The sequence below is a fragment of the Microtus pennsylvanicus genome, chromosome 5 (genome assembly GCF_037038515.1).
Source record: "Microtus pennsylvanicus isolate mMicPen1 chromosome 5, mMicPen1.hap1, whole genome shotgun sequence".
NCBI lineage: Eukaryota > Metazoa > Chordata > Mammalia > Rodentia > Cricetidae > Microtus > Microtus pennsylvanicus.
Window position 1 is genome coordinate 69203255 of NC_134583.1, and position 19354 is coordinate 69222608.

The window sequence follows — 19354 nt, forward strand, 5'->3', positions numbered from 1 at the left end:
CTGGTGCTGACAGCCTTTTAAAGCCTGGCTAGAATGAAGCCCAGCAACCGTTACAGAGAAGTGACCAGGTGACACTTGTGTGTTGTGTCAGTAGTCCAGAGAACCAGCACCCCCAGGTCTGTGAGCAAACTGGGATCCCTCCCTCCCTCCCTCCCTCCCTCCCTCCCTCCCTCCCTCCCTCCCTTTTCTCCTTCCCTCCCTCCCTCCCTCCCTTTTCCCCTCCTTCCTTCCCTCCCTCCCTCCCTTCCTTTTCTCCTTCCCTCCTTCCCTCCCTCCCTCCCTCCCTCCCTCCCTCCCTCCCTCCTTCCTTCCCTCCATTCCTCCTTCCTTCCTTTCTTTCTTTCCTTCTTTTATTCTTTCTTTCTCTTTTTAAATGTAAGAATATCTGTTCACAGTTTTGTATTTTCCTTATTCTGTGCTCTATGCGCTAGACCCCAGTTTGCGAGCTTCGGGAAAGGGGCTGGAGGTTGAGAACACACACACACACACACACACACACACACACGCACGCACGCAGAGACAGACCGACACACAGACCTTCAGACACTGATACCAAAGCCCCTCTTTATTATTAGCACCATGTAGGCTTAAATACACTGCAGTCAATGGCCAACAGGTGAAAATCCCATCCTCTGATCCTCTAAGCTAGGCACAGCTTCTAGTAACTTCAATTAGAAGGTTCTAGCAGGGAAGAACAGCTGAAGGCCTGGACTCATTAGTCCCAACAATGCAGTAATAGTAAGACAATAAATTATTTTTTCAAGGCAAAGCTGACCTTAGTCATATGCCCAGGAACTCTACTTCCACGCACTAGAACTACCTTACCCAGTTCTATGCGGTGCTGAGGACCGAACTCAGAACTTTGTGTATGCTAGGCAAACACGTTACAGCTGAGGACACTCCTAACTTAACATTTTTATCATTATCTACCCAAAGTGGTTTTTCAATGACTATTTTAAACATACAAAGCTAGAGACCAATATATTTCATTCTCAGACAAGTTTTACAGCGTTTCCAAACATGCTTCATTCAGCTCTTTTTAAAATTTTTCTTTGCCAAGTAATCTTTAAAAATTACTTTGAAGGAAGATTTATTATATTTTTAATTGTATGTCTCTTTAGTCCTGTGCGTGTCTCTGTGTAGGTGTGTGCACAGGACTGTGGGTGCCCACAGAGGCCAGAAGAGGGCGCTGGATCCCTGGAGCTGGAGTCACAGGCATTGGGAGCTGCTTGGCAAGGGTGCTGGGGGCAGAACTCCTGTCCTCTGATAGAGCAGTGTGTGCTCAGAGCTACCAAACCTCCTCTCCAGCTCCTCAAATAACTTTTTTGTTTGTTTATTTTGTTTTTTGCTATGTAGAGCATAATTCAACATTAAATGGATCAAGAACTTCAATATAAGACCAACATAGTTTTTTTATTAATTATCTTACAATATTTACCTTTTTTTTTTTTTTTTTTTTTTTGGTTTTTCGAGACAGGGTTTCTCTGTGGCTTTGGAGCCTGTCCTGGAACTAGCTCTGTAGACCAGGCTGGTCTAGAACTCACAGAGATCTGCCTGCCTCTGCCTCCCGAGTGCTGGGATTAAAGGCGTGCGCCACCAACGCCCGGCAATATTTACCTTCTTTTATAGCATTTTCATACATACTTATTTTCGGTTGCCTCCCCATCTCCGTGTTTCCAACCCCACGTAACCCCCGCCTGGCAGCATCTCTCTGTTCTTTCCTGTCGCATGGGTCCTGTCGCTCTCCTTGCTCATTTCCCTAACGCCTCCTTTCTCCTCATGGCGGCCCCTGTCACTTTCTGTCCTCTCCACACTCTCTCCCATCAGAAGCGAGATCCTGTTAGAGACAGAAGCCAGGGTCCACACAGGACAGAGAACATTTGGGGTCTGCCCTTCCGAGTTGGCACTTGCTCACTTAATCTAGCATTTTCCGGTTCCATCCATTTTCAAACAGCTTCATTCTTAAGCAAGAGAGAACTGGCTTGGGAGATTCAATTGATCAAGTTGAACAGGGTTTTTGTTGCCAATGGCCTGACTCTTCCCTGCCCCCGTTCGTAAAGAGAAGCATTGCGCTTTGGCAGGAGAATAGCAGTGGCTGACACGGAGAGAAACAGGAAGAGGAGAATAGATGTTTTTCCAGCTTCATTCTTACCGGTCCAGAGGTCAGAAGAGCCAGCTTGGCTAGAAATAGAAATGTTTTGGAGACTAGGAACAGTAGGGAGAAGGTATCATGAAATCTACATAGAAATTCTTCTCAAACCACTTACTACTAAACTGTGAATGCCCAGATGAGAATATCAGAGCCAAACTAGCAAATAAAACAAACAAAACAAAACTTTAAAAGGAGCATAAATAGCTTTTTAATATCTTATGGAATAGAGACCATCCCTCCCCTGCCCCCGGGGACAGGCTTTCTTTGTGTAATAGCTCTGGCTGTCCTGAAACTCCTAACTAGACTAGACCAGGCTGGCCTCAAACTCAAAGAGATCCACCTGCCTCTGCCTCCCGAGTGCTGGGATTAAAGGCGTGAGCCACCACCATCCAGCATTGCACCTTGTTACCTTTCTTTGTTTTTCCTGGAGCTGAGGACCAAACCCAGGGCCTTGCATTTGCTAGACAAGTGCTCTACCACTGGGCTAAATCTCCAACCCTAGCATGCTTTTTGAGGGCTTACTCAGTGGGCACGACCTCATTTCTTCTTCTTTTTAACCCCTTGAGGGCCATTGTTACTGTTCCTTCTTGGAAAGTAATGAATTAAGACAGAGGCCAGCCGATACGTGGATAATCACACAGCTGGGAGGCGAGCTGTGGTCTCCGACCTCTGCCTGCCTTGCTTCCTCACACCGCTCCCTCTCCTCTCAGGAGATATCCAGAGCACTGTCACTTACGACCTGGCGTTAGACCCTGGCCGCACACAGGCCCGTGTCCGTGCCATCTTTGAGGAGACAAAGAACAACACTCGCCGGAGGGTCCAGGTCTTTGGGTTGACACGGAAATGTGAAACCCTGAAGCTGCAGTTACCGGTGAGCAGGCGAAGGGCGGGGCTCCTGGCTGGGGATGGGGTGGTCTCGGGACGCTGCAGAAGGCGGAGCCCCAAACCCCACTTTCCCTTAGGTCTGTGTGGAGGACTCGGTGAGTCCCATCATCCTACGCCTCAACTATACGCTGGTGGGGGAGCCCTTGGGCTCCTCTAGGGACCTCCGGCCCGTTCTGGCTGAGGATGCTCAGAGGCTCTTCACAGCTTCGGTGAGTCCTGGAGTCGGGGCCTTGCAGGAGTAGAGTACAGAAATTTTATGTAATTTCATTTAAACGTTTTTGTTGTTGTTGTTTGTTTGTTGTTTTTCAAGACAGGGTCTCTCTGTGTAGGCCTAGCTGTCCTGGCACCAGCTTTGTAGACCAGGCTGGCCTCAAACTCAGAGATCCTCCTGCCTCTGCCTCATGAGTGCTGGGAGTAAAGGTGTACACCACCAGCTGGTGTTCATTTAAACATATTTTTAAAAATTGCTCCCCCTTACTAGACCTGGATGGAGGTGGGTGGTCCTTGGACTTCCCACAGGGCAGGGAACCCTGATTGCTCTTTGGGCTGATGAGGGAGGGGGACTTAGTTGGGGGAGGGGGAGGGAAATGGGAGGCAGTGGCGGGGAAGAGACAGAAGTCTTTAATAAATAAATAAATAAAAAACAAACAGTGACAAAGGAAAAAAAATTGCTCCCCTTAACCATTTCTGTTTCTTTTGTTTCAATGATGTGCCCTGTCCAGCTTCCCTTTGAGAAGAACTGTGGCAACGACAGCATTTGCCAGGATGACCTCAGCATCACTCTGAGTTCCATGGGGTGAGTGTCCTGGTATCGCTTCCCTTAAGCCTGAATCCTGGTCCCCAAAGGAGCCCAGGCTTCTTCAGAGATATTTGTGCACCACAAGGTTCCTTGTGCCTGCTCTGTTACATTCCTGCCTCTCCAAGTTTCCACAGCCTGTCTATATCAAACCAGACGTGCTGAGGTGAAGCCCTTGGTACTTCATGGTCTTGTTATTCTCACAGCCAGGACACTTTGGTGGTGGGAGACCCTCGGGACTTCAACCTGAGGGTGACAGTGAGAAATGACGGTGAAGACTCCTACGGGACCACGGCTACCTTCTACTACCCGGCTGGCTTGTCTTACCGGAAGGTGTCAGCGAGTCAGGTAGCCAAATCCTCTCCGGTCTCCTGGCTCTGCTTTCCTCGCCCCCGTGGTTGGCAGTTGACGGTACTACATTTGCTTGCCTTGGTTCCAGAACCCGCTTACCCAGAAGCCTTGGCGTGTGGCACCTGAGCACAGCTCCTCCACTGAAGGGCACGGGGCTCTGAAAAGTACCACCTGCCACATAAACGCCCCCATCTTTCCTGCTAACTCCGAGGTCAGAGCTGCAGCCCTGCTGCCACCACCATCATCATCATCATCATCTTCTTCTTCTTCTTCTTCTTCTTCTTCTTCTTCTTCTTCTTCTTCTTCTTCTTCTTCTTCTTCTTCTTCTCCTTCTCCTCCTCCTTCTTCCTCTTCCTCCTCCTTCTTCCTCTTCCTCTTCCTCTTCCTCCTCCTCCTCCTCCTCCTCCTTCTTTCTTCTCCCCATCCTAAGGGAGAAGCTGCCCCTTTCTACAAACTGGCTTTATTGATCCCATAAACCTCCCACAGTATACAATTCAGTGGCGTTTAAGTATTCTCAGAGGTTTGCATTCACCACTCTGCTCAATCTGAGACCTTGCTAATAGCCCCTGGGGCCTCCCAATCGACCTTCTCTGTATGGATTCACCTCTCCTGGATATCTCCCATCCATAGACACATACAGTGTGGTCCTCTGGGATTGGCTTCTTTTCACCAACATCATATTTTCCAGAATCACTTGCTTGTCAGTTCTTCTTTTTATTTCCGAACAATATTCTATTACGTGGGCAGGCCGTGTTTGATTTATCCCATTCAATGGTTGGTGGACAGTGGTGCTGTGTTTTCTTTACTATTTTAAATCACCGTTTCCGTTCTCCATCTCTAGGTCACCTTTAATGTCACATTTGATGTGGACTCTGATGCTTCCCTTGGGAACAAACTGCTCCTCAAGGCCAACGTGACCAGGTACGTTCCCACATTCCGTGGTCACCCTCCCTTCTGTGGCCCAGCCAGGATGAATCATTTTCTTTTCTCTATCGGTTCTCTGTTTGGATGACTTTATTCATTCAATGAACTGATTGAGCACCCACCCATGTGCCAGACATTGCTGGGGTCACGGTGGTTGATAAGACAGCTGTGGTCACCCTCATGGACATTCAATGGTGTGGCTAGGCAAGGAAACGAGTGATTGCTGTATAGTATAAAATAAATGATGAGGGGGTGGGGGAAGTAGGGATGCCCAGTGCTCTGAGAAGATTCCTGAAGAAAACATATTTAGGTTGGGACTAAGTCAAGCAAAGGCCTAAAGGTAGCAGGCAGCACGCAGCGGGCAAGACCCGGAACTGGGAGGTATCTGGGCATGCTCCAGAACAGCCCGTGAGATGGCTCAGTGGGTGAAGCCTGGTGACCCGTGTTCCATCCTTGCAACCCATGTGAAACTGGAGGAGAGAGCTGACTCCAGGAAGTGTCCTCCACCCTGTAACACATGTGCGGCGCTGTGTATGGACCCTCCGGCCACCCACATCTAGTAAAAATACATAAGAGAGACTGCTGAGATAGCTCATCAAGCGAGGCCGCCAAAGCCCAATGACCCAAGTTCAATCCTTGGAACCCACATGGTGGAGGAGCGAACCAATTCTCAGAAGTTGTTTTCTGACCTCCAAGTGTATACTGTGGCATGTGTACACCCAAATACACGCATGCACACACACACACACACACACACACGCACATACACACACACACACCCTGTAAAAAAAGAAACAGTAGCTTGAGCACATGAAGCAGGATTATAAGAGCTGGCGTCAGTCAGACATGGCGGTAGCACGAGATCACTGAGGGCGCTGCTAGGAAGTTTGCTGTTTAGACTACGGGAGACACATGGTTACATTTACTTGTATATTAGGGCAAGGGTGGGGGCTGGGAGGAGCAGTCAGAGGCGGCAGTAACTGTTGGAGTGAGTAGGGCCTGGCAAAGCAGAGGTGGAGAGGACCTTGGGGACAGCAGGCACGCAGACAGAGTGGACGCAGAGTTGGGGGGGGCACGGAGAGGAGTGGGGGGGCACGGAGAGGCTCACTCTCAGTTCTTAGAGCTGGCTGAGGACCTGCTTTCCTTTCAGTGAGAACAACATGTCCAGGACCCACAAAATGGAGGCTCAGTTGGAGCTGCCTGTGAAGTACGCCGTCTACATGGTTGTTACCAGGTGCTGCTCCACCCCGCTCTCCCCTGACAGGCTGGAGACCGCCGGCTGTGTGATTGTGCTGTGTACATGCCGTGTGCCTGTGTGGAGGAATGGTGTGTGTGTGTGTGTGTGTGTGTGTGTGTGTGCGCGCGCGCCTGCATGCCCAAACCCACACAGAATCTGACAGACACTGCCCTCAAGAGCTGTATTGTCCCCTACCTGTTCTCTGTGTATTATGTCCAAGCAGGACACCTTCATGTTGTCTACTCTTTTTTCTCTTAGTGATGAGAATTCTACCAAATACCTCAACTTCACAGCTTCAGAGATGACCAGTCAGGACATACAGCATCAGTACCAGGTGAGGAGCAGGGGAAGCCTGGGTTCTGAGGGATGCTGGGAGGGAAGCTGCTATGAAGGGAGGGCAGGAAGCAGTTGCGGGAAGCATGAATACTGTGCTTCCTGTGAGTCAGGCACACTTCTAAGTTTGTTCTACACTCCCCCCTCACAGATATGTATACAGTATGGAGATACACAAACATATACACATGCACATACACACACTCATACACATACATGCATAATATGCACTCACACCATACACCACATACAGATCCATGTGCACACACATACACTCATAAACATACGTGCACTCACATGGATGCACATGTACATACTCTCACGTACACGCTAGCACACAGATGCACATGTACATCGACACACAATACGTACATACACATAGATGTGCATACACACAGGTGCACATGCACACACACATACATGCATACACATACAGATGCACACATACGGATACACATATATGCTCACATACACACATACACACATGTATACACACAGATACAAATGTATATCCACATGCTCACACACATACATGCATGCACACACACAGATATACATCCACATATTCACATACATACATCCATACACACAGATGCACATCCTCTCTCTCTCTCTCTCTCTCTCTCTCTCTCTCTCTTTCATACACACACACAGATGCACATCCACACATTCTCACACACACAGATACACATTCACACACACATCCGCACATTCACACACACACATCCACACACACACATCCACATGGATGAACATTCACACTCACACACAAACACTTGTATGCACATCCACACATTCACACACATGGATGCACACGCATATCAACACACTCACACACATACACGCACACACACACGCACGCCCTATGTCAGGACCCTGAACACTCTTGCTGTCCCTTGTTTTCAGATGGAGGAACTGAGTCAGAGAGACATGAACTATGTCTAAATCCTCACAGCTGTCAAGTGACAGAGCTAGAACTTGAGATGGGCACGTCTGTTTGGCATTTGTTTCCATGCTCCTGTCTCACAGGAGAGCAGGATGCTCAGGCCTTATTCGTGGTCCTGGGCCAGAGCCAGCTGGGCCATAAGGCTAGAGCCCTCACCCCCTCCTTTCTGATGCAGTTCAACAACCTGGGCCAGAGGAGCCTCCCCGTCAGTGTGGTCTTCTGGATCCCCGTCCAGCTGAACAAGGTGACCATATGGGACCATCCCCAGGTCGTCTTCTCCCAGGTGAGTCCAGCTGGCTCTCCAGAGGTCAGGTCTTTCCAAAGACCTGTTTCTCACCTTTTCTGATTCTCCCTTGGGCCCAGGCTGTTACCCTCTGGGTGGGACCAGAGCCCTCATTTCTCTCTCTTCTTGATGTCTGTCTTTCCTCAGAACCTCTCAAATGCCTGTCACACCGAGCAGAAATCCCCCCCTCACTCCAAGTTCCAGGAGGAGCTTGAGAAGGCCCCGGTGCTGGTAAGAACACGCTGGACTCCAGCTTTGAGGCCGCACGCACGGGCACTGTGGTCTGCCCCAGTCTTAGGCAGCTGTGTCTTTGGCCTTTTCTTCCAGAACTGCTCTGTTGCAGTCTGTAAGAGAATCCAGTGTGACCTCCCGTCCTTCAACACTCAGGAAATGTTCAATGTCACCCTCAAGGGCAAACTGTCATTTGACTGGTATATCAAGGTAGGTTGTGTTTTGAGGCTTTCTGGGTATAGCCATAACAGCCCAGAGCCCAGGCCTGGCTCCCATTCTGTTCTCTCCACAGACTTCTCATAAACACCTCCTGCTTGTGAGCACCGCCGAGATTGTGTTTAATGACTCTGTCTTTGCCCTGCTCCCAGGGCAGGGGATGTTTGTCAAGTCCCAGGTACCCATCTCAGGCACAGTGGGGCGGAGGGGCAGCGGGGCTGCTGGAGGGAGAAAGAAGCTGGACAGCCGATCTCATCTCTGGGTTGGCAAGACAAGCAGACGGGAAGAGAAACGGGGCCTGCAGCCGGTCTTGTGGATTGCAGGGAGGGAGTAGCCCTAGAGCTCAGGGAACTCTCCAGAAATTTGGGGGCATATCTCCTCTGCTGTACCCCTTTTCTTTCCTCTCTTCCCTAGACGCAGACCAAAGTAGAACCATATGAAGTTCACAACCCTGTACCACTTATTGTGGGCAGCTCCATTGGGGGCCTGGTTCTTTTGGCTCTCATCACTGCCGGCCTGTACAAGGTACTCCTTGATTCATTTCTGTCCCCTCCCCCCTCCTTAGCAGCTCCGTCCTTGGGTCTGACTCTCAGTATTGCTGCTCACTATATGACTTTTGGCCAGTTGGAGGCTCTTCAGACCTCAATTTCCCCAGTTGTAAAACAATAGTATTAACTAACAAAGAAAATGAGCGTGATACGCGCAGAACAGCTAGGATGGCCCCGGCTTACAAGGGTCGCTATATAAGGAGGCCTTCGCCTCGTATTTTATATCTCTTTCCTAGCCTGATGCTGTTTCTCGCCCTGCCTGACTTTCCCCAGGTCCTGTCTCTTCTCTACCCTGTCACTCTGTGTCCCACTTGGTCATGCTGTCTGATATGGTCTGTGTCTCTCCTGTTCTCCCTGATCTTGACCTGCAGCCGTGGACTCTGTGGCCTTACCCTCTGTCTTTACCCTGACAGTTTGGCTTCTTCAAGCGGCAATACAAGGACATGATGAACGAAGCTGCTCCGCAAGAAGCCCCGCCTCAGTAAAGGCCCTTTCTCCACGGAGCAACCTCTGCAATAGCAAGCAGGTCTGGTCAGACCAACACCCAGGTCCCACCGCTGATGGACAGACATGCCCTCTAGGAGACTGTTGCAGTGTGTCTTGTACAGGAATGGTGTGTGTGTGTGTGTGTGTGGTGGGGCTCAGACATTTCCTGCATGTGGGTAATGCCTTGAATGCATCCTCTCGCATCAAGGGAAAGGAATCTTTTGGGTTTCCCACTGTGTCAGGGCAAATGCTAATGGACTTTTCTCTGGGCAAGATGATGGGACCCTGTGGGCAAGGATAGTGAGATGCTGTGGCTGTCCTCTCTGAAGGAAATATTTTCTTGCATGAATGAACTGCAGACTTGCAAGAGTCCAGGTACTGAGAATACAAGAGAAGCTGGACTTGGACTAGAGAATGGGTGGCCCAACAAAAATGTCCAGTGAAGAATGAGACCTCTCCCAGGGATTGGAGAGACGGCTCAGCGGTTAAGGGCACTTGTTGCTCTTGCAGAGGACCTGGGTTCAATTCCCAGTAACCACATAGCAGCTCTCAACCATCTGTCACTCCAAATCCAGGAAATCTGAGAAATCTCCCACTACCCAGTTATGTATTATTTTAATATTAATTTAGATATTTAAATTGATTAACCTGTTCACAGTACAAAAACCGAAAGACATTCGAGAATGTATGGCAAAGGCTGGGAATGTAGCTCATGGCAGAGAACTCACCTGGTGTAAGGCCTTGGGCTCAGTTTACAGCACTGAGAACCAAGGCAAAGCAAAAACCAATCTAAAAAGTGTCATCGTGAAAGACTCCCTCCTCAGGGGTGTTCAAGGCTGTATGGTTAGAACCTACTTCAGAAAGATTGTAGGTATCTGTACACACACACACACACACACACACACACACACACACACACACACAGTTTTAAACAAACAGTAACATATTTTTGTACTATTATGTATCTTGTCTTTTTATTAATATGCTCAAATAATTTTATAAGCTATAAAGAACTGTAGCTGCAGAGTACAGTACTCCCCATGTGACTATATCAATGTATTTAACCTGTCTCCTTTGCATATATTATTTCAACTTCTTACTCTCCCAAACAATGCTGAATTAATAAATTGTACATATCTAAGTTTTACATATTTATCACAATAATTTCTTGATATATTTATAGACATTTGACTTCTACTTGAAGTGATTCTAAGATAAAGATTTTAGAAAAGCCGGGTGGTGGTAATACATGCCTTTATTTAATTCCAGCACTCGGGAGGCAGAGGCAGGCGGATCTCTGTGAGTTCAAGACCAGCCTGGTCTACAGAGTGACTTTCAGGACAACCAGTGCTGTTATGCAGAGAAACCCTGTCTTAGAAAAAATTAGAGAGGAAGATGAGCTTGGTGGTGTACACTTATAGTTCTTTCTACTCAGAAGGCAGAAGCAACAAGCTTGTGAGTTCAAGGGCAGCCTGAGCTACAGAGTAAGTTTAAGGACAGCCCAAATCACTTACCAAGACCTTTGTTGATAAAATAAATGGCTGAACAAGGATTGGGGCTACAGTTTAGTGACTGAGCACTTGCTTAGCTTGCGTGAGGCCCTAGACTTTATCCTCAGTATCACTCCCAAAGAACTCAAGTGAGAAAGCATCTCACAAAATACCTACAGCTAGAGGGATTTATCTGGGGAATGGAAGGCAGATGTCAGACCACGGGAGTGCCCTGTGAAGTTCTGGATCTTGATTCTGCTGGGAGACAGTGAATACCACACACCTGAATATCATCCAGGGGCAGAAGGAGTGCACATGCACCATTTTCACACAGTCACACAACTGAGGCTATATAACACACACGCGCGCGCATGCACGCACACACACACACGTGTGTGTGGGAGAGTGTTAATCCCTTAACTCTTCTTGCTTGTATTGAATGTGAGTGGAGTAGGGTCTGGCGGCCAGAGCCAGAGGTGCTGCCAGTCGGAAGCCTGATACAAGAGCACAGCTGGAAAGGCCTGTGGGGACTTGGCTGAGGCATTGCCAGCACTGGCTAGCAAGAGCACATACAGGAAAGTCTGATGGCTATTTCTAGATGGTTTGAGAAATAATTAAAATGTCAAATGTTATAATTGTGGCAAACAAGTTCACCTTAAAAGGGATTGTAGACAGGGCATTCCTAGAAACATTTTTTTTATAAGAATAATCCATTTAAGAACACCCTCCCTTTGGATTATGCAGAAGGTGTGTAAAAGGAAGGCACTGAACTGATAAATGTAGGTCAACAAGGGACAGTCAAGGTAATCCTTTGTCATTGGAAAACTCCCTGAGGGACCTCTTGCAGGTCCCTATGCCAAATCTGGTTTGGTCATTTCCTCCCATCATGGAGGAAACTCCTTCCCAGAGCAATTAAAGAACCTAATACCTATTGTAAGAAACCATACTGCTTTGGATAATAGAACAGCTATAGAAGAGAGAACAAAAAATTCAGGAGAAACCATAAATCGAGTATTTTGGCAAACTTCTATAAATGAACAAAGACCAAAATTAAAAATACAAATAAATGGCATTGTCATTGAAGGTCTCGTAGACACAGGTGCAAATGTAACAATAATTTCATCACAATCTGGCATTCAAATTGACCTTTTTAGGATATAAATGTTTAGTTTTTAGGAATCAGAACTTTATCTCAGGTAAAACAGAAAGCAAGATTGGTCAAATGTATATGGCTAGAGGGACAGAGAGAAATAGTAAGACCATATGTGGCTAACATAGTAATGAATTTGTGGGGACATAATTTGTTATAGCAATGGAATACACAGATTGACATTTTCCCAATCTTCAAAACAAATCATAAATTAATGTATGTTTCTGGGAAAATATTACAAGATATTATAAAGAACAGTAACAAACTATTCAGGTTATACAAGAACAGGGCACAGCAGATGCTGATCTTTCAAAGGCACCAATAGCCCTACTTTTAAAAGAGTTGACAGACAAACTTGTATGGGTTAAGCAATGGCCTTTAACAACAGAGAAACTGCAGGCTTTAGAACAACTCTTACATGAGCAACTAGATACTCAGCATATTCAAGAATCAACCAGCCCTTGGAATTCTGTATTTGTTCTTAAAAAGGAATCTGGAAAATGGAGGATGGCAACAGATTTAAGAGCTGCTACTAAGGTGATTCAGCCAATGGGCTCTCTACAATCTGGAATCCTTTGCCTACTCTAATACCTAAAGGATGGCCTCTTACAGTTATTTATTTAAAAGATTGTTTTTTTCATTATACCTTTATAGGAAAAAGATAGAAAATTTGTATTCATGGTGCCTACTTGTATTAATTCTCAGCCTGCTAGAACATATCAATGGAAGATTCTCCCACAGGAAATAGCCTCACCCTGTGCCAATATTTTGTCAGTCAGTCACTGTAAATGATATGCAAGCAATTTTCTGAATCTATAGTTTACTATTACATGGATGACATTTTACTATCTGATTCAAATGTAGATACTTTAGAAAGAATGTTTGAAAAAGTAAAGGAAATTTTGCCTTGTTGGGGATTATAAATTGCTCCTAAAAATACGAAGAAGAGATTCTGTTAATTTTTTAGACTATAAATTAGGTTTGCAAAAATTAGACCCCAAGAGGTGCAAATTAGGAGAGATCAATTGCAGACTCTTAATGATTTCTAAAAATTGCTAGGAGACAATTCCCAACTATGGCTCACTATTGGGATAAAATCTGATGGACTGATTCATTTAAACAAAACCATAGATGGTAACAAGGCTTAAACAGTCCCAGGGAATTATTAGATGAAGCTGAGAGAGAATTGGCTTCAATTGAAGAGAAAACACATGCGGATCATGTGGATCTGAATCTTAACTGCATTCTGGTCATATTACCCTCCAAACATTTCCCTACAGGAATTTTAATGCAGAGGAAAGATGTTATCTTAAAATGGATCTTCTTACCACATAAGCTGAGTAAAAAATTAAAAATTTGTGTGGAAAAGGTCTCTGAGTTAATTATAAAAGAAAAACAGAGGCTTTGTCAATTAGCAGTAATAGACCCAGCAAAAATTATAATTCTCTTTTAATAATGAGGGAATTGACAAATTATGGGAAGAAAGTGAACCCTGGCAAAGAACTTGTAGTAATTTTTTTGGAGAGATTAACAATATTTGTCCTAAAAGCAAGTGAATTCAACTTATAAAGAGAACTAACTGGATTCTTCCTTGAATTATATTGGACACACCAATAACTGGAGCTCCTACATTCTACACTGATGCATATAAATCAGGAAGGCAGGTTACAAGTCAGAAAATTTAAGTAAAGTGGATTAAAGTCCTTATGATCCTGTACAAACGTCAGAATTATATGCTATTCTCATGGTAGTAAGGGATTTTAAAGAACCTCTCAACTGATTCGCAATATGCCAAAGGAGTTGTGTTATATATTGAAACCACCAAATTATACCGGATGATACAGATTTGACTTTATTATTTATTCAGTTAAAAGATACAATAAGGAATATGAATCATTCCATATATATATAAAACACATATCCAATCCCATACATATCTTCCAGGTCCTCTAGCACAAGGTAATGCAGAAATTGATCAATTATTGATTGGAAATGTGCTGAAGGCCTCAGAATTTCACATAAAACATCGTGTCCATAGCAAAGGTTTTTAAAAAAGACTTTATTATCAGATGGCAACAAGCCAAGAAAATTATAAGGAAATAAATGTTTTACTTGTTTTTTTTATACAGTCAAACACCACTTCCTGCAGGAAGTAACTCAAAGGATAATTAAAGGAATAAAATTTGGCAGATGGGTGCGTTCCATTTTGTAGAATTTGGAAAACTAAAATATATGCACCACACCATTGATACCAATTCAGGTTTTCAATGGGCAACTGCTTTGAGTTCAGAAACAGCTGATTAGGTAATCAGACATTTGCTAGATGTTATGGCTGTCATGGGTAAACCTGTACAAATAAAGACAAACAATGCTCCAGCATATGTCTCTAGGAAAATGAAACAGGTTTTTGCTTATTATAATATAAAACATATTACAGGTATACCACACAACCCTTCAGGTTAGGCAGTTATAGAAAGATCAAATAAAACTTGAAAGGAAATGTTAAATACACAGAAGGGGATGATAAAAAAACCCAGAAACAGATTGCATAATGCTTTATTAAATTTGAATTTTCTAAACACTAATGAGAAAGGAACAACAGCTGTGGAGAAACATTGGATAGTAGAAAAAAAACTACAGAATTAAATCAGCTGATTTACTTTAAAGATGTACTGACCTCAGAATGGAAACTGGGACACGTATTATGTTGGGGAAGGGGTTTTTCTTTTGTTTCTACTGGAGAAGAAAAGCTATGGATATAGTCAAAATTGATAAAGTTTCTGTTTGAACAAGAGACACCTCTTAATTAGGAGAGACGATAGTTCATCAAACAGCATGGTTGTTTATAATCTAAACCAACCTATAAAACTAACAAATGCTTTTCATTTGATCAGATATAATTTGCCAAAAGAGAATCTCCCAAAAGTTAGGGCTGGGGAAGGATTTTGTTTCTGTCTTTTCAGGAGAATAAAGGCATCCAGGTAAGGAATCTGAAGACCACTGGACAAATAAGACATCTGAAGAAAAGGACAAATCATCCAGAACAAAAATATTTCAATAAAAGGAGTAAATTGACCTATTGGTTTAGTACATTTTCCACAGAATAAAATTTCATAAATCTCCCCAAACTTTGGATGACTGTCTAGACAGTCAGCTGTTTCTCTCATTTCTCACATTTTTTGGAAGTCACTTGCTCTCACTTCTGCTTACTCAGTTAATATTATTTCCTTCTTGGGTCTCTGAGGGAATCTGAAGACTAGATCATTATTGCTTTCCTTGTTTACCAGATGCAAGTAAATTAGGTACAAGAGTCTGGACTCCTAAGCTGGGCGGTGGTGGCGCATGCCTTTAATCCCAGCACTCGGGAGGCAGAGGCAGGCAGATCTCTGTGAGTTCGAGGCCCAGCCTGGTCTACAAGAGCTAGTTCCGGGACAGGAACCAAAAAGCTACAGAGAAACCCTGTCTCGAAAAATCCAAAAAAAAAAAAAAAAAGAGTCTGGACTCACCACGATAGGACAGATATGGAGTATTTCTCTGAATTTGTCAATTGCAAATGGAATAGACATTGTTGATGCATTTATTGCCTCTATATATTATATACAGTTATTGCACTTATTGCATATAATTTTTCTTATATTAGTTATAGCCTTCTTTTTATTTTAGACAAAAATGGGGGAAATGTAGTGATATTTCATTTGTATTTTAATAAATAAAACTTGCCTGAAGATCAGGATGCAAAACAGCCACACTAGTCAGTCATACAGGCCCGGCAGTGGTGGCACACACTTTTAATCCCAGCACTCAGGAGGCAGAGGCAGGCAGGTGTCTGTGAGTTTGAGGCCAGCCTGGTCTATAAGAGCTAGTTCCAGAACAGTCACTAAAGCTTTAGAGAAACCTTGTCTCGAAAAATAAAACAAAAAAGTAAAGGAACATAGCAGCAAAATGACTTCTAATGACATTCTGCTATACTCATAGATCAGCGCCTCACTCAGCCGTCACCAGAGAAGCTTCTTCTTGCAGATGGGGACTAACATAAAGACTCATAACTAGACAATCTAGGGTAAAAGGTCTGAACCCACTTCTGGGTTTGAAAACCTACCCAAACCCACCAGTACCTAAGCACAAAACCCCACCAATCCTTGGGCACAAAATACCACCAATCTCTGAGCATAGTATCCCACCAATTCCCAGGCTTGGCTCGGAACCTCAACAATCCCCATCCTGAAAATCTCCACCCTAGAAAACTCCTCTCCCAAGAAACTCTATATAAGCCTGTCTCCTGCTCAGTTCCCCACTGCTTCTCACCAGAGCAGAGGCAGCCCGCCCTCTTGCGTCTTTCCCAATAAATATTTTGGGTGAGGATTGTAGTGCAGTATGACTGTAGCTGGAATTTTCTTGGGCCACCAACCAGCTCCCAAATAAAGACACCCAGAGACTTATTATCAATTACAAATGCTCAGCCTTAGCTTAGGCTTGTCCCACTAGGTATGTTAATTTAACCTGTTTCTATCCATCTACATTTTGTTTTGCCTTTAGACATTTTTACCTTTCTTTTATTCTGTATGTCCTACTTTCTCCTGCTTCCTCAGTGTCTGGTTGGTTGACCCCTGGAGTCTTCCTGGTGTCTCTTTTCTTTCTTTTTCCAAGCCTAAATTCCTCCTTCTATTCACTCTTCCTCCAAGGAGGTCCTGCCTAACCCTCTACTGCCTAGCTATTGGACATTCAGCTTTTTATTAGATCAATCTTAGACTTAGGCAGGCAAGGTAAAACAGCAACACACCTTTGCATAGTTAAACAAATGCAACACATCTTTACAAAGTTAACAAAACATTCCACAACATAAACAAAGACAACACATCTTTACAAAGTTAACAAAACATTCCACAACATAAACAAACACAACACATCTTTACAAAGTTAACAAAACATTCCACAACATAAACACAACACATCTTTACAAAGTTAACAAAACATTCCACAACATAAACAAACACAACACATCTTTTTTTCTTTTTTCTTTTTTTTATTGAGAAAAGGAAAAAAAGTATCCGCTTCCTCCCAGCCTCTCCTTTCCCTCCCCGTCCTCCCACCCCTCTCCCCCTCCCCCAAACTCCTCTCCCCCTCCCTCTCCAGTCCATAGAGCAGTCAGGTTTCCCTGCCCTGTGGAAAGTCCAAGGTCCGCCCCACTCCATCCATGTCTAGGAAGGTGAACAACCAGACTGGCTAGGCTCCCACAAAGCCAGAACATGAAGTAGGGTCAAAACCCCGTGCCAATGTCCTTGGCTTCTCATCAGCCCTCATTGTTCGCCATGTTCAGAGAGTCCGGTTTTATCCCATGCTTTTTCAGTCACAGTCCAGCTGGCCTTGGTGAGCTCCCACTAGATCAGCCCCATTGTCTCAGTGGGTGGGTGCACCCCTCGTGGTCCTGACTTCCTTGCTCATCTTCTCCCTCCTTCCGCTCCTCATTGGGACCTTGGGAGCTCAGACCAGTGCTCCAGTGTGGGTCCCTGTCCCCATCTCCATCCATCACCAGATGAAGGTTCTATGGTGGTATGCAAGATATTCGTCAGTATTGCTATAGGATAGGGTCATTTCAGGTTGCCTATCCTCAGCTGCCCAAGGGACTAACAGGGGACATCACCATGGGTTCCTGGGAGCCCCTCTAGGGTCAAGTCTCTTGCCAACCCTAAAGTGGCTCCCTTAACTAAGAATTGTGGTTCCGTGCTCCCCTGTCCAACCTTCCTTTATCCCAATCCTCCTGTTTCCCCATGTCCCCCCCCTCCTTCCCTTCTAACTTTTCTCTCCCCATCTCCCCTTACCCCCATCCCACCCCACCCCCAAGATCCCAATTTTCTCCCCGGCAATTTTGTCTACTTCCCATAGCCAAGAGGATAACTATATGTTTTTCCTTGGGTTCACCTTTTTATTTAGTTTCTTTAGGTTCACCTATTGTAGACTCCGTGACCCTTATTTATGGCTAGAAACCAATTATGAGTGAGTACATCCCATGTTCATCTTTTTGGGTCTGGGATACCTCACTCAGGATAGTGTTTTCTATTTCCATCCATTTGCATGCAAAATTCGAGAAGTCATTGTTTTTTACCGCAGCATAGTACTCTAATGTGTAGATATTCCACACTTTCTTCATCCATTCTTCCACTGAAGGGCACCTAGGTTGTTTCCAGGTTCTGGCTATTACAAATAATACTGCTATGAACATAGTTGAACAAATGCTTTTATCATATGATAGGGCATCTCTTGGGTATATTCCCAAGAGTGGTATTGCTGGGTCCAGGGGTAGGTTGATCCTGAATTTCCTGAGAAACCGAAACACTGACTTACACAGTGGTTGCACAAGATTGCATTCCCACCAGCAATGGATGAGGGTACCCCTTCCTCCACAGTCTCTCCAGCAAAGGCTAACCTTGTTGTTTTTGACTTTAGCCATTCTGACAGGTGTAAGATGATATCTCAAAGTTGTTTTGATTTGCATTTCCCTGATTGCTAAGGAAGTTGAGCACGACCTTAAGTGTCTTTTGGCCATTTGAACTTCTTCTGTTGAGAATTCTCTGTTCAGTTCAGTGCCCCATTTTTTAATTGGGTTAATTAGCATTTTAAAGTCTAGTTTCTTGAGTTCTCTATATATTTTGGAGATCAGACCTTTGTCTGTTGCGGGGTTGGTGAAGATCTTCTCCCAGTCAGTAGGTTGCCTTTGTGTCTTAGTGACAGTGTCCTTTGCTTTACAGAAGCTTCTCAGTTTTAGTAGGTCCCATTTATTCAATGTTGCCCTTAAAGTCTGTGCTTCTGGGGTTATACGTAGGAAGCGATCTCCTGTGCCCATCTGTTGTAGGGTATTTCCCACTTTCTCTTCTATCAGGTTCAGTGTGTTCGGGCTGATATTGAGGTCTTTGATCCATTTGGACTTGAGTTTTGTGCACGGTGGTAGATATGGGTCTATTTTCATTCTTCTACAGGTTGACATCCAGTTGTGCCAGCACCATTTGTTGAAGATGCTTTCTTTCTTCCATTGTATACTTTTAGCTCCTTTATCAAAAATGAGGTGTTCATAGGTTTGTGGGTTAAAATCCAAGTCTTCTATACAATTCCATTGGTCGACTTCTCTGTTTTTATGCCAGTACCACACTGTTTTCATTACTGTAGCTCTGTAATAGAGTTTGAAGTCAGGGATGGTAATGCCTCCAGAAGATCCTTTATTGTATAGGATTGTTTTGGCTATCCTGGGTTTTTTGTTTTTCCATATAAAGTTGATTATTGTCCTCTCCAGATCTGTGAAGAATTTTGATGGGATCTTGATGGGGATTGCAT

The 19354-nt window shown here is 44.7% G+C and overlaps 1 protein-coding gene across 2 annotated transcripts in view; it reads left to right on the forward strand.

Moving 5' to 3' along the window:
* Positions 1-10535, forward strand: part of Itgam (integrin subunit alpha M) — a 46213-nt gene extending 35678 nt beyond the window's left edge. For both annotated transcript variants that reach the window (XM_075972420.1, XM_075972421.1), the window contains exons 17-30: positions 2863-3023; positions 3115-3246; positions 3760-3833; positions 4040-4181; positions 4273-4395; positions 5026-5105; positions 6259-6342; positions 6604-6679; positions 7800-7907; positions 8055-8138; positions 8235-8348; positions 8431-8532; positions 8769-8879; positions 9316-10535. In XM_075972420.1, the coding sequence (XP_075828535.1) occupies positions 2863-3023; positions 3115-3246; positions 3760-3833; positions 4040-4181; positions 4273-4395; positions 5026-5105; positions 6259-6342; positions 6604-6679; positions 7800-7907; positions 8055-8138; positions 8235-8348; positions 8431-8532; positions 8769-8879; positions 9316-9387 (1463 nt within the window). In that variant the 3' untranslated portion in view covers positions 9388-10535. The remainder of the gene's footprint in view (positions 1-2862; positions 3024-3114; positions 3247-3759; positions 3834-4039; positions 4182-4272; positions 4396-5025; positions 5106-6258; positions 6343-6603; positions 6680-7799; positions 7908-8054; positions 8139-8234; positions 8349-8430; positions 8533-8768; positions 8880-9315) is intronic.
* The last annotated feature ends 8819 nt before the right edge of the window (positions 10536-19354 follow it).